Raw genomic sequence first — 15637 nt, forward strand, 5'->3', positions numbered from 1 at the left:
CTGGTGGGCATTCCCGTTCGTGTAATCCAGGCTCGGGTAGCTGAAAACTTGCTGATATTTTTTTTATACTTATTTGACATTAACAAGTGACATGCCGTGTCACGTCACATTTAACTTTTAAGCTACTTCGTCCGTCATGTCAATATTCCAAAATAGGAAAGAAAAATAAATTCATTTCTTCCCAAAATTCCCCATCTAAAATGGAAGCAAAAGATGTGTGCGTTGAAATCGAAAACGATGAATTTTATAGTAAGTTTTTGGAAGATAATGTGAAGCCTATCACGGGAGAAAATGTATCGGTCACGGAACAAGTAACTAAACTCGCCGTAGGAATTGAAAAACTGGGCAAAAGTTTAGAGAAACAGGTCCTTGCCAAACATAATGACCTCTTGACACAGGCAAGTCATATTTCTGACCTAGAGACTATCCTAGAATCTATTTATTCTCAAGTGCAAGGTCTTTTACGCGGAGCCGAAAATTTAAAAGACCGTGTCAGTACACCTTATCGCACGCTTGATAATCAAACTCTTATGCTGGAAAGAGTACAAATTACGTGTAACCTACTCCGGCACTCGTCCAAAATAATCGCGTTATGGAACAAATTATCAGGCATAAAAGATAACCCTTCCAAAGAAGCTATTATTCTTTTCGAGCTCAATGAGCTGATAAGTGACTACGATTTTGAAGGAATAGACTTGCTGGAAGACATATTGAAACAAGTTCATAACAAAAGAATTGAATTGTTGAATAATTCAACCACTGCCTTGCAAGAGAGCCTACTTATTGGTGACAAGTCAAAGTTATTACAATGTTTCAAAGTATTTCACAACCTTCAATGTACTGAGGAACAAATCAGAAAAACTGTTGAAAGCATATTGAATGACTTGAAAAAAGATATAGAAATGGCATTAAATGTAAAAGTGGAATTCCATGACATAAAGAAAAGTGCATCTACTAAGATGACACCTGGCAAAGCTAATCTTATGTCCACACATGAGTTGAAAACAATCCTTTGGGATAACATTGAAAAACTATTTAAAGTTCAAATTTACAACAGTTGCTCAAAGGTCATCATGCTTCAGAATGTCATAAATGAATTACATGCTATTGGAAATTTCAGAAACATTGCCAAAAACTTTTGGACGGACTTGTCAACAGTATTTAGTACTGAACTTGAAAAGACATCAGTCCCGGTCAATCAGTGTGTTGAAATAGATTTCCCAAAATTGCTCAAGTGCTTCAATGACTTGCATTCCAGATTGAAATGTAAAGATTTGGAAATAAATAGAGCTGCTTTAACAAAATGGGAGAATTCATTTTTGTCAAAATCCTTGGGAAAACTATTGGAACCTGTAAGAAGTATGTGGCATCTTAACCAAGTTCCAACAATGGATCAAATAGATAATGCTATTAGAGTAATAACAGAAGCATTGAGTATTTCTCTTGGGGATAAACAATTGAGTATAAGCTTAGCTCAAAGTGTTGCAAAGTCCATAAAACAAATGAATGTGGAAGCAGAACAGAGACTGTCTATGGATAATGATGTTGCACAGATCATAGAGTCCCCAACAAGCGCCCAACAGAAAAATGCTGAACTTTGTAATGCAATGTATTATTTCTCATCTTTAATCAAGAGAGTTCTGCTAAATATGAGTGCAATGTTACCTCCAGAGAGTGTTCAAATTGTGCAGAACAGCCTGAAAGATGTCTCAAGCATGCCAGTATTGCAACTGTATGCTGAATCCATAAAGAATTCTCTATATATAATTTTAATGACAATGCACGATGAACCTGACCTCACAAGGAGTGATAACCCAACTGGGAAGTCCTTATCCTGTTCACCATACATGAAGGAGCTTCAACAGTTTGTATCAAGATGTAAGGACATTTATTTGTCCATGTTTAGAGAAAAGGCGGCTCTAAATGAATGCTGTATCAATATAGCTACAGCATGTGTGGAGAAGTTTATTCAGCATGTGTGCAATGTAAGACCACTGACACAGTTTGGTCGAGTAAAGCTGCAAATTGACTGCAAGCATCTTGAAGTAGCCCTGTCTCCTGTAATAGGTGATATGACTGACCTTGGAGACCATCATAGACAGTTGAAGGCTCTAAGTCTTGTGTTAGAAAAATCTCCACAAGAAATAGCTAATAGTCAACTTGAGGGTGCCTGCTTGCCTCATTCCCTGGTGATGATGTATCTGTTTTCTTTTGCCGGATCGCAGTTGATATCTCCACATACATGTGCCGGTTGGAATATTCAGAGGTTGATGCAGTGGTTGGATTCCCACAAAAAGGAAAATGAAAGGCTGGACTTTGTGGCCGGAGCATTACAGAGATATCAAAACCATGTGAGGGACAACCAAATAGCTACATATGATGAAGTATACCCGGTTCTGCTTCAGCTCCTAGAAGATGGGAGGAAGATATTGAAACAGTAGTGTTAAGTTTAAATTAAAGACAGTTATTTATAAAATTAAACTTTATTCAATATGTAAACAATTAACTGGTATTATTCATGTGCTCAACACAGTATGGCAAATTTAACATTGCATTGACATTTTCAATTCAACAGTTTTTAACTTTAGTAATAAAAAAATGCCATCTAGTTTTAATAAATGCTCCTTGAAAAAAAAAGTGAAACATTGAAATATGTTCCACATAATATGATATCCACCACAAGCTTACTTTCCGATTTAAAATATTTCTTGAGGCTTTGCTTGTTTTACATCAGTCTTGTGAAGCAAAAACATTTTGTCCGTGTAAACTCTCCACAACTTGTTGCTACAAAATTAAGATAATGTTAGAACAATGACTGAGCAGTAACATAGTGATCTTCATTTTTATTTGTTTAATGATATACATTTTGTATAATCAAATGGTCTGTATGTAATAACCCTTTGTGCGCCAAAAGTTCGTGTTGAATCTTTACTATTACAGATATCGGACAGATCGATTATTTTTCAGGGAAAATGTAGAAATATTTTGGTTTCACCACGAAAGGAGAGCCAGATTATTTGATATCAAATAAAATTACATCTGTAACAATTTACATATTTTGCTCTATACTACATTCGACATTACATAATTTACATAAATCTATAATGAACAAACAAAAAGCACTTACAATATATTATTATATTAAACACTAAATATTTTCACAAACATTCTAAGTAGTTAAATGCGTAGGTATTTAGCCAACTTCTATTATAAAATTCGTCTTATTAACATAAGTACATACAAAATAAAAGATAATAACTGGGCTTTGTTTATTTTTGGTCGATAAGATCGATAAATAAGACATTAGTAGTCTCCACTCCACTTCAACATATTACTCTAAGTGAGGTTTCAATCATTTTGAGCATAAAATACTAGAATATTTACACTTTCACTTTCATTCAAAGGGTATTTCTAAAGCTGCTTCACTTACTTTATACACAAATATTTGTCCAAACAGCAAACCAACCAATCCACCTCTGCTATATAACGTGCATTTGAAGTATAGTAAATCAATTACAAGTGCAGAGGCGTTACTAAATACACACGCGATCAGTGTATAATATAGGATTCTACATTTTGATAGATTTGATTTGAAAAATATACATACTCGAAAGAAAGGCGACTGGCTATCTACTTATAAAATAACATTTCTATAACTAGTTTAAATTACACTGTAAACTACGCATAGAGTCCAAATGAGATTAAACCTGTTGATCTCCGAATGCCACCTTGAACACGTCGTCATATTCGTTAACAAAATGTACGTCTATATCATTTTTGATGAAAGACGGGAGGTCGTCGAAGTCCCGGCGATTTTCCTCGGGTAGGATCACGCATTTCACGCCGACACGTTTAGCCTGTAATAAACAAGATTTAAGTATTTACATATAAAAATATAACAAACAATTTAGTTTATTATAATTTAATTTTAAATTGCACAAGTGAACAGACTAATTTTTTCTTATCACTTCTATTAGCCTATCTGTTGCGTCAAAAAGTCAGTGCATATCCTCAAAATAAATTAACATTATTTCTCCTCCCCAATCAATGGCGTTTACGTTTGATTAGCACTGATTGCGCAACCAAGCTAACGGCTGTGCTCCCATAGGTACTAACTTACCGCGATAATTTTCTCCTTGATACCACCAACGGGTAACACTCGGCCAGTCAAAGAGATCTCCCCCGTCATAGCCAAGTCTGGGCGCACGGGTGTCTTCATAGCCAGCGAAAGTAATGCGGTGGTTATCGTACAACCGGCAGAAGGACCATCTTTGGGAGTGGCGCCTTCCGGCACATGTAAATGGATGTGGCTGAAAACATTGAATTATATTTGATATCTGAATAAAACAAATTTGGTAAGCATTTAAAAGAAGAAGCTCTAAGTTAAATGTGTAGAAAGAAATCCTAATAGCTATTTGAACCTGCTAACTGAACTGTTCGTTTTTACGAGCTAGAAAGCAGAAGGGATTTTGGTTTTGGACTTTAAGATTAATGTACTATTAATAAGGTCGTTATTTTATTAAGTTTCCATTTGACTTGAATCGGCGGTAGGTTGCGCTATTCTGTGCCATCGAATATTGCCTTCGACTACTGGTTGTACTGTACCTGCCAAGGATCTTGTTCCTAAGATGAGCCCTGGTTACAGTGAGCGAGATGTGGGCAGTAATACTAATACTTCTTACAACTCCCACGAGAAAATGAGATGGAGTTGTCCTATCGTATTGACACAATCTGGTGCCTGTAGATACCTGGTGCTGAGGAACCTGTTGGCGGGCTGGGTCCTGGCCAGGTGGTTCCTGGCGACGGTGAGCGCGATGCGCGCGGACTCCTTCATGACGTCCCCGAGGTGCCCCGTCAGCTCCAGCGAGCCCGCCGGCGCCTTGTCGTCTTGTATCGAGTTGCGAAGGGCGGTTTCTATGTACAGGGTGCTGCCACCTGGGGATTACATATTTTATAAATGCATCATGTAGTGCCGTGTGGTTCCCGGCACTAATACAAAAAAGAATAGGACCACTCCATCTCTTTCCCATGGATGTCGTTAAAGGCGACTAAGGGATAGGCTTCAACTTGAGATTCTTTTTTAGGCGATGGGCTAGCAACCTGTCACTATTTGAATCTCAATTCTATCATCAAGCCAGATAGCTGAACGTGGTCATTCAGTCTTTTCAAGACTGTTGGTTCTGTCTACCCCGCAAGGGATGTAGTGTAGACGTGACTATATTTATGTATGTAGTAAATACATACCACGTGTTTATCCCTTACTGTGTAGACCTCGGTAGTTAAGCTGTAGATAATTTACTTCGCTCTCCTATAAAATTTTTTTGAAACAACATATAAAAAACCCAGTCGTACGTATTGACGTACACTCCCCACAATTATATTACATCAGCATACAACATAATATGCTATATACTCTATAATTTGTAACAAATCAGTGTAAACAACTTCTTTGGAAGAGCGGGCTCTCCAAACACAAGTATTTTATACTTAAACGGAGGACGCAATCATATATGAGCTATTGTAAAAAAGAGTCTAATAAAGATATTTATTATTTACTAGCTGTGCCCGCGACTTCGTCCGTGTGGAATAGTTATTTTGGGCATTATTGAAGCCCTCAAGAATGAATAATTTACCTCGTTTTTTTTCACATTTTCCATGTTCCAGTTGCAGCATGATGTTATATAGCCTAAAGCCTTCCTCGATAAACGGTCTATTCAACACAACAAGAATTTTTAAATTCGAACCAGTAGTTCCTGAGATTATCGCGTTCAAACAAACAAACTCTTCAGCTTTATAATCCTACTACTATTATAAAGGCGAAAGTTTGTATGGATGTTTGTTACTCTTTCACGCAAAAACTACTGAACCGATTACCATGAAATTTGGTATGTAGGTAGCTGAAGACCCAGAATAACACATAGGCTACTTTTTATCCCAGAGTTCCCGCGGGATTGATAGGGTTTCCATGCGGACGAAGTCGCGGGCGGCCTCTAGTATTAGTATAGATTACTCTAGTTTACACACCCATGGCGGTCCAGGCGAGCCCCATGACGACGCCGGCGGGCGTGCGCTCGTACATGCGGTCGTGCTTGAAGCTGGGCTTGCCGACCAGCTCCGACAGGTTGTCGTCGCTCACCGTCAGTGACTCGGCCTCTTTTTTCACGATCTTGAATGCTACTTTACGCGCGATCTGAATGAGAATTAGTTAAAAATATCATTAGCCGTGTCGTGTGGTTCCCAGCATGTTATAATCTCTGTTTTTATACAATCAATCAATATATAAATAACGCGTCTCTTTTCAAAACCTTGTTCCTCGCTTGAGTTTTGTTTGGTTTGTTTGTACATATATTACCAAAAAAACCTTGTCGTCATGTTTCTGAAGTTTACGCCAGCCACTCTCTCGACAATTTGCCGACAGTTCTAATTGTTTTTCTGTTGGTTTTTACAAAATAAACAGACAAATAAGCAGACAAATACCTTCTCAATATGTTTCTGCAGATTACGCACGCCACTCTCGCGACAATACGATTTGATGAGCGTATGCAGGGCGTTGGCAGTTAAATCTAATTGTTTGTCGTCCAATCCACAGTTTTTACGAGCGGCCGGTAGAAGGTATTGCTGGGCGATCGCTAGCTTCTCTTCTGCTACGTAGCCTGTAAACAAATAAACATACATGTTATCAATAATATTCTATTCTATTCTATTCTAAGTATAATTTAATATTGTGAAGTTGACGTTGTTGATGAAAATGCTGCAGTGCAGTTTGTTACCGCTTCTTCTGCACTGACGCCTTGGAAGCGGCAGTAAACTTAGTTTTTAAGTAATTTATTTGACGTCAACCAAGTTGTTAAACCATACGACAATTATTAAGCGATATAATAATATCCTATAATAATGAATAAAAAATTTTGAATTTTGAATTTTTTGAATCAAGCCTTAACGTTAATTTAAATGTTTACCGATGCTTCTGCATTGGAGAAAATACCTTTATAGGAAACCTGGAATTGGTTATGCAACCATGATCCAAACTGGGTTATTTTGGCTGCATATGAACGTCGTTCCATTTAATTACCTGACTTAGGATAACTGTATTATAAATACTACTCTTAAATCTTTCATACTGATCATCATTATCGAGTGTGTATAACTATATAAAAGACTTATAGGACAAGCAAACTATTCGTACCAAGAACAATGTACTACTGAATGCTTCAATACTGATAAATAACAGTTTGCATAATCTTAATCTATGATCTCGAGAAGAAAGTTACTTATTTCTATACTAACCAGACATATCAATTAGTTCCATCCTGTCCCTCAATGGTTCCGGTATTTGCTCCACAACATTCGCTGTGCAAATGAAGAGGACTTTTGATAAGTCTACAGGTACGTCTAAATAGTGGTCTAGGAAATTAGCGTTTTGTTCCGGATCTAGTAATTCGAGAAGGGCCGATGATGGGTCGCCGTGCACGCCTCTGTGGAAGTGGAAAGAAAACATTTCAATCACAACTACCTTTGTTTTCAATTTCAAAATACAATTCTACGCGAATTTCATTCAAATCCAATTAATAATTTGGTTAGTAAACATCTTGGTGGGGGTGCAAAAACTTCCTCTAGCCACATCCCCAGCATACTTCTTTCGCTTCATTCACATTCTAGTTTTGGTAAATGATAGTACAAATTTGCGATGTAAATCGATTTCAAGATGACAGTAAACCTGCAGAAATCACTTTTCGTCGATTTTGGTTACTCTTGATCTGACCGTTCGCCAGGACGTCCCCGATTTAACTTGTATAGAAGATTCTACTTCTTATGGTGCCATGTTCTTGAAAATGCTTACGATCATCAAGACCACCGGCACTCTCGAGATTATTACTCGGAACAAGTATATTGTGCTGCAGCCTGTTTCTTAAAAACCTATTTGGTTCTGAAAATACTCACTTCCCAATCTTGTCAACTTCATCTATAAGCACAAGAGGATTCTCAGTACTCGTCTTCTTCAGACACTGGACTAGCTTCCCGGGCATGGCACCAACGTATGTACGCCTGTGGCCTTTGATCTCCGCGACGTCCGTCATGCCGCCCACCGAGAACCGGAAGTACTGGCGGTTGAGTGCACGGGCGATTGAACGAGCTGAAAAGAAGCCATTATCCCGATTTTGACGTAGCTACAAACTAAGTTTCCTGTATTGACATAACTTGTTTACAAAAAATATGTGCTGAAGCTATGTAACCAAGTCTCTTTTTCGTGTTACCTAAATCAATTTGATGATGATACGATGATCGTGAGGAAATCTGCATATTTAGGTAACTGCATTTGTATACATGATCCCATTTGTGTTAGGTTCCCTTGCTGCAAGAAACTTGGAGTATAGTCTTCAGACTCCTCCTTAGAAAAACACTACCGCAACTAATGACAGAAGGATGATAATACTTGGGAATATAGTGATTAAAACAAATAAATGCAAATTATAAATGTATCCAATTTACTTTTACTAGACTTTCCAACCCTGGGCGGTCCATGGAAACATAAGATCTTTTCCTGAGTACTGCTTTTCAACCGAGACCGCTTTGAGTCGCTTCTTAATATCATACCATAGTGGTCTTTAGTGCCAACTTACGATCATCTAGTTTAAGGTTGACCATTTATGATGAAAGAAATGTTGAATAACACTTAAGTTTCTTAATCTTATTTGTTTTTTATGTAAACAATATACAGCCAGCCAAGTTTTAGGTATAAAATCTATAGGTGTAAATTGACGTTCGGTGAAAATGCTGGAGTATTGTTTGTTCCGCCGCTTCTTCTACACCTGCCCTTTGAAGGCGGTAATAAATATAATTATTCTTAGGACTTTATGTTGACATCAATTAGCTTTACTTTTTATCCTATTTTGAAAATAAATCTATTTTTCAACATTACCTATACTAGTCTTGCCAACCCCGGGCGGTCCATGGAAACAGAGGATCTTTCCCTGAGTACTGCCTTTCAGCTGCGAGACCGCTATGAACTCCAAAATTCGCTTCTTTATGTCCTCCATGCCATAGTGGTCCTCGTCCAGGATAACTTGAGCGTCTTCCAGTTTGAGGTTCTCTTCCGACGTCACTCCCCAGGGCAAGGAAGTCAGCCAGTCCAGGTAGCAACGAGTTACACTGTAGAAGTAACATATCAGTACATTAAATGAGTTTTTAAAAGAAGTTAAGCAATTATTGATCGATGGATGTGTCTAGTTAAGTTTTGGTAACATTATTTAAGACAGGATTTCTCGAAATTTCTGCAGGAATGGAAATTAACGGCATTTTTACACGGGCCTGCACTAGTTTAATATAATCATAGTACTCTTTTCTGTCTGTTACTAGATTTTGCGCGGTGCTTTTCTTACGTGGGAAATGTCAGAAAAAAATGTACCCCTATTTTATATCTGTGAAAAATTTCGCGAAAATCAGTGCACAAGTTTTTGAGTTTTTTCATTATAAACATACAAATTCATTCTCTTTATTAATAGTGTGGATTAACATTAGTTTGATTGCTCTTACGGTACGGGAAAGCATCGTAAGGAAACCTACACATCCAGTGAAACCAAATCATAATTTAATATGGATAAGGTTCCTCTACAAAGGTTTTTTTTTTTGATACGCTAAATTGTTTAGTTGGCAATAAATTATTTAGTAAATGGGTATACTAGATTATTGTGTGATAAGTGTAGTGTTGATGGGTCTCTGCTCCCCTACAAAGGTTATGGAAATAGTTTCGTGTAAAAACCTGATTTACCCAATTCAAGATCGTGATCACAGGCTCACGGCCTAATCTCCAGAGAGGTCAGGACTAATGCCAGGAGGATAATAAAGATTATTGAAAGATGCAGAACATGTTGAAGTAGCGAAATGTTTATTACATTTCGCTACTTCAACATGTTCTGCATACGCGATAATACTGATAAATATCATTTTGAAAATGGTATATTACGGGAATGACGCGGCTACTTGCTGGATCTCGTGTCTATAGCTAAACCCACGCCCTCTTTATATTTTGAAACTAGTCCGTTTATAAAGGTTGTAGTTATTCTATGATCTTTAAATTATCTCTCATCTTTTTTACCTGCGACGACTTAGCTAAACGTCAAACAGTTCAAAGTGTATTTTGTTTGTTCGTAAACTCTTCATTGCACATAAATAAGAAATTTAAAAAATTGCAAATTTGATTAAGGGGAATATGTACAAAGGCGGACTTATCGCAATCGAGATTTCTAACATTTGTCGAAGTTAAGTTTCAGAACCTCTTCCGTGCCGTGTGGTTCCCGGCACCAATAAAAAAAGAATAGGACCACTCCATCTCTTTGCCATAGATATCGTAAAAGACGACTAAGGGTTAAGCTTACATACTTGGGATTCCTTTTTAGGTGATGGGCTAGTAACCTGTCACTATTTGAATCTCAATTCTATCATTGAGCCAAATAGCTGAAAGTGGCCATTCAGTGTTTTCAAGACTGTTGGCTCTGTCTACCCCGCAAGGAATATAGACGTGACCATGTGTATGTATGTATGAGATTTCTTCCAGTCAACCAAAACAAAAAACAAAATTTAGTTAGCTACTCTTAAAATTGTGTCATTAAAATTTAATTAGTGATATAGTACTTTAACGTACTAATCACGCCAAAAATCAATATAGGGATTCGAACCTTTTAGGTTAGTGAGCAATATTGCCTCTTGCATCTTAGCATCTACGGAAAACGTAACCATAGCGCGTTTTAAGAACACAAGATTAGGTACAGCGCCATCTAGTGACTAAACGTGAAAATAGGTTTTGTATCTGTAAATATGTTTTTAACCAAAAAATAGAGCGTCGGTGGTTCAAATTCCGCCTCGGCCATAAAATATACTAATGATTTTTTCGAACTTATTAACATTAGAAAATCATCGTCAGAAAACATGAACAATAAGGCAACTGAATGTATAATCATGATCGATCCAATACGCAATACGATCCTCCTCCACGCCATATTACCACGTAGGTACATACATACATATTAACACGTCTATATCCCTTGCGGGGTAGACAGAGCCAACAGTCTTGTAAAGACTGATAGGCCACGTTCAGCTATTTGGCTTTAAGATAGAATTGAGATTCATATAGTGACAGCCCATCGCCTAAAAGAAGAATCCCAAGTTTGTAAGCCTAGCCCTTAGTCGCCTTTTACGACATCCATGGGAGAGAGATGGGAGTGGTCCTATTCTTTTTTTCTATTGGTGCCGGGAACCACACGGCACATACGGCACATATTACCGCGTAAAGTGACATAAAAGAAGTAAGACCCTCACTTGAACTCTGAACTGTGGCTTTCCAAGAAGTTGAGTTTGTTTAGTTCCTCGTCTATAACAGTCTGCACAGCTTGAGGCACCGTCTTGTCAGCGAGGCGTTCGCGGAACTTGTCCCCAATGGCGTCTTTATCGTCCTTCTCCAAGCCCAGTTCTTTTTTTATAACCTGAAACATGTTTATGCGGTTCAATCTATTATTTTATTTATTTAGCACCGGCTATAGTCTGAGAGCAACGTCGGCGAATTCAAAGACCCATATAACCGCAAACTATCATGGATAAGTGAGGTGATGACTGAAACTGAAATTGTACACATTTCTTAAGTTAAGCTAGTTAAGAGAATTATTATTTTATACATACATACATATGGTCACGTCTATATCCCTTGCGGGGTAGACAGAGCCAACAGTCTTGAAAAGACTGAATGGCCACATTCAGCTATTTGGCTTAATGATAGAATTGAGATTCAAATAGTGACATGTTGCTAACCCATCGCCTAAAAAAGAATCGCAAAATTTGTAAGCCTATCCCTTAGTCGCCTTTTACGACATCCATGGGAAAGTGATGGAGTGGTCCTATTCTTTTTTGTTTTGGTGCCGGGAACTACACGGCACACCATCTTATACGTACTGTAAAGTATTAAAAAAATCTATTCTACGTGCCGTAAACCGCACGGCATCTATTCATCAGTCAAAAATTTCGAACAGAAAGTGTTTTACCCAAAATATTCCAATAATACTCATACCTTGAGTTGTTCATGTAAGATATATTTCCTGTGTTGTTGCTTGACTTTTTCCTCTACTTCTTTGCCGATTTTCTGTTGTAGTTTCGATAGCTCATACTCTTTCTTCAGTAACGAAAGAGACATCATCAGTCTTTTAGGTATCTGAAAATGAGGCTAAAGTCAATGTGTGCCGTAATTGAGATATTATATGTTTATTTTTTTTGTAAAAATGCAATCTTAAGTATATAAAAAATGAGATATTTGTATTATTTTTAAATCTACATATACATTCATACATATTATCACGTCTATATACCTAGCGGGGTAGGCAGAACCAAGTCTTTAAATGATCGAAATTCCACGTTCAGCTGACGGTGAAAATCCCTAGTTTATTTTTATATCTATGTACATTAAATCTATAGACCAAATCTGACTAGTATAAGAGATAGCTGCACTTTTAGTTACATTTTCTGTCGATTCCGTCTATGTCTGTTAAGTCGATTCCGTTCATCATTCCAGGTGGAGCATACTCACATCCATCTCCTCCAAAATGGCCTGTAACTCACTAGGCTCGGCGCCGGTCAATGCGGCCCCCAAGTCACTCAGGTACACCGGATTGTCCACTACTCTCTGACCTTGTGCTAGCATGTGGTGGAGAGACTCTCTGAAAAAAAAACAGTTAAAATTCATTGAAGTATTTGGAACATATAAACAAATTTGAAAATTTTTGCTAGCGAGCACGCGTTATCGACGAGTTTGTCGAAAGTGATGAGCCTAAGGAAACTGAGAAAAACTGAGATACCACAAGAGTGTTGTGGAATGAAAGAGATTTAGCGTCAAAATATTTACTGGTCAAAAAGATCTTGCTATTATATAATTGACCTAAACATACATTTTTATTTACTAGCAAAACAAAACTCTCTCATCATGGCGGTTCCCAGTTGCTCGCTATTAAGCTTTGTGACCTGGAGTCAGCTTTCCTACTTTCCTCTTTCCACTTCTATCAGTGTACTGCGTCTTCATTCACTTCTAGTATACAAGTAAGTTTGTACTAACAAAAATTAACATACCTGTACAATGGATTCAAATTGATGATATCCCTGATAGTCTTAATAACTTCTTGTGTCAACGCCTTGACTTCTTCCGTCTGTTGGAACTTATTGTGCATCATATTCTCCACCTTCACCATCATAACCTGATCTGGGGCAGGTTTCTTCACTTCCTGTGGGCTTCCTTCTTTTTCGTCATCGCTCTTCTGCTTCCTCGTGTTGCGGTACTTGCGCCGGCGCCGCTCAGCATCTGACTCTTCACGGGTAACGTTAAACTCCACATTAAAAAGTGGGAACTTTAGCTTCATTTCTGAAATGATAACAGGATCATTTCAGAACTGAAGCGGGTTTTTTAAAAGCTTTGAGAAATAAGAAATCAGTTTCGAAATGTATTCTGAGTCCATTTGTATTATTTCTGTTTTACTCAAAACAAAGTTCTTATTTCGTATTGTATTTTGGTATGAGAATCAACATTTAATACTTATTAAAATGAAACACATAAAAAAATTGAAATATAAATAAAGATATTTTTTAAAGACATATTGATTTTTAGTAAAACATCCAAAACACAATTTCTATTGGCGTCGTGTGGTTACGGTTCCGGCACCAATAGAAAATAATAGGACCACTCAATCTCTTTCCCTTAGATGTCGTAACAGGCGTCTAAGGGATAGGTTTATAAAACTGGGTTTCTTCTTTTAGGCGAAGGGCTAGCAACCTGTCACTGTTTGAATCACAATTGTATCATTAAACCAAACAGCAGAACAAAGCCCATCAGTCTTTTCAAGAATGTTGGCTCTGTTTACCCCGAAGGGATAAACAGTGATTATATGTGTATATGTATCAAATACAATGAGTCTGCTGTGGAAAGTGTTGTTATCTTTCTGTTAATTATTTTCATTTAGATAATGATAAATGTATGGCATAATGGCCAAATATGTGCAGCTCAATAAATTAACATTATTATCATTCTTCCAGGATATTTTATATTTTAGAAATTTATATGCCCTCTATTTAGCTAGTTAGAAAATTTTTATCTTAGTTATCTTACCCGCTGGACCGGTTTCAATTTCATCCTCAATGAATTGCCCAGTGATTTTTATCCTGCGATGAGCCATCACAACCAGTCTCAGCTTATAATCCATGTCCTGCATCTCATGAATCTGGGCAAACACGCCCACATCGTGCAAATCATCCAAACTTGACACAACATCGGATTTCTCATCTTCTTTCTTCCGTAGAAATATGCCGACATAGGGCTGGTTCAACTTCACTTTGCGTCTTATTAAGTCTATCAATGCTGGGTTTGAAATCTGGAAATATATAGAATTGTACAAACCACTTTAAAAATATGTTTAAAGGAAAATTTATGAATGAGCCAAGTGAAGATCTTAATTCTCATTTTGGTAACTTCAGATAAGTTGAACTTTTGTGTACCTATTTTGAAATTGATTTGACTTCACTTCACAAAGTCATTGTCATACTAACTGATAGCCACTCAATCAGAACAAGATTTAATCTTTCCTTCTAATATAATCATAAAATTTTAACATGAACTTATCAACAGGGTAATAATGTTTGTATTTCTCTTAAAAATTTGTGATTGCATCACTTTTAATTTCATCTTTATTATTGATGTGGAGTTCTATATCCTACCAAGACTTCTTAATATAGTTTTCTACATAAAGATATGAAGATTTTTATAAAATATTATTTATTTTGGTGGACTACATCCAAAGTTTTACCTAAGTAAGAAATTTCTTTTCAGACCTTGAGTCCTTTAATCATAAAATACAACTATCAATACTTATGGCACAGCTTCTTATAAGCTAAAAAAATTAAAATAATATAAAGGAAAATAATGAGACTTATTTATTATTAAGTCTCATAATTAATAAGTATCATAAAAAGTGATGCAGATCACCTCTATCAATTTGATGAATCTGGGAAACACTGGATTTCTGTTGATGGCTATAACAGGCACTTGAGGCCACACTTCAGGTACAGCTACAGTCGCCGGTAGCTGACTCGAAAACAACGGAGTATCATCCTTAATTTCTGAGTCCTCTTCCGGTGGTTCGCCTTTATTCGCGGTCGAATACAACCTTGCACTCCAAGCGGGTCTCATAGGGAGGGCATAGTTCACATTACAGGTGCAAAGAGCACCGATCCGAGATGGCGCCAAAACAGTGTTACCCAACAATTTCCCTTCAGTTTCCAAAGGTTTCCATCGTGAAAAGTTCCGGGCTAGTCTTACAGAAGACAATTTAAGTTTCGGATTGTGATACGTATTCGATCTCAAAACTAACCTAACGAAGTGCATATTCACTACTTTTTAATTTTATTCAAACTGTAAATAGATTATCTTTCATTTATTAATCTGATTAAGGAAGAATTAGGTTATTATTCGAGATTATTCAAGTAAAAGCACAGAGCGAAACCGAACTAAAATCTATTTCATTACCTGTCATTTTCAATTGACACTTTACGATGCATGTGGCATTGACAGACTTAATTACTTAACACATGAACTTTTGTGATCGCAGCAAAG

General features: G+C 37.1%; 2 protein-coding genes across 3 annotated transcripts; one reads left to right on the plus strand and one right to left on the minus strand.

The window, feature by feature from the left end:
* The first annotated feature begins 115 nt into the window (after window positions 1–115).
* LOC106129665 (conserved oligomeric Golgi complex subunit 5) lies at window positions 116–3584 on the plus strand. Its single transcript, XM_013328277.2, has one exon. It carries the CDS (start codon window positions 201–203, stop codon window positions 2439–2441), a length of 2241 nt encoding a protein of 746 aa, XP_013183731.2. The 5' UTR covers window positions 116–200; the 3' UTR covers window positions 2442–3584.
* LOC106129664 (lon protease homolog, mitochondrial) lies at window positions 2504–15547 on the minus strand. Of its 2 annotated transcripts, none has more exons than XM_013328275.2 (14): window positions 15011–15547; window positions 14138–14399; window positions 13108–13396; window positions 12572–12701; window positions 12059–12199; window positions 11317–11480; window positions 8921–9150; window positions 7942–8134; window positions 7288–7475; window positions 6478–6653; window positions 6025–6190; window positions 4749–4935; window positions 4121–4310; window positions 2504–3857 (listed from the first exon to the last, which is right to left on the minus strand). In XM_013328275.2, the coding sequence occupies exons 1-14, from the start codon at window positions 15407–15409 to the stop codon at window positions 3702–3704; spliced, it is 2871 nt and encodes a 956-aa protein (XP_013183729.1). In that variant the 5' UTR covers window positions 15410–15547; the 3' UTR covers window positions 2504–3701. The 2 variants fall into 2 exon arrangements, with proteins under 2 accessions (XP_013183729.1, XP_013183730.1); XM_013328276.2 differs by having other exon boundaries at window positions 2505–3857; window positions 13108–13342.
* Between the last annotated feature and the right edge of the window lie 90 nt (window positions 15548–15637).

The sequence above is a fragment of the Amyelois transitella genome, chromosome 16, assembly GCF_032362555.1.
Source record: "Amyelois transitella isolate CPQ chromosome 16, ilAmyTran1.1, whole genome shotgun sequence".
Lineage (NCBI taxonomy): Eukaryota > Metazoa > Arthropoda > Insecta > Lepidoptera > Pyralidae > Amyelois > Amyelois transitella.

Bases quoted from the DNA above. Each gene is read 5' to 3' on its own strand.
- LOC106129665 (XM_013328277.2), top strand. From the start codon at position 201: ATGGAAGCAAAAGATGTGTGCGTTGAAATCGAAAACGATGAATTTTAT.
- LOC106129664 (XM_013328275.2), bottom strand. From the start codon at position 15,409: ATGCACTTCGTTAGGTTAGTTTTGAGATCGAATACGTATCACAATCCG. The intron at 6,654-7,287 runs GTTAGTATAGAA...ATTTGTTTACAG, and splicing joins GGAACTAATTGATATGTCTG to GCTACGTAGCAGAAGAGAAG. The intron at 4,311-4,748 runs GTATCTACAGGC...CAATGTTTTCAG, and splicing joins AACAGGTTCCTCAGCACCAG to CCACATCCATTTACATGTGC.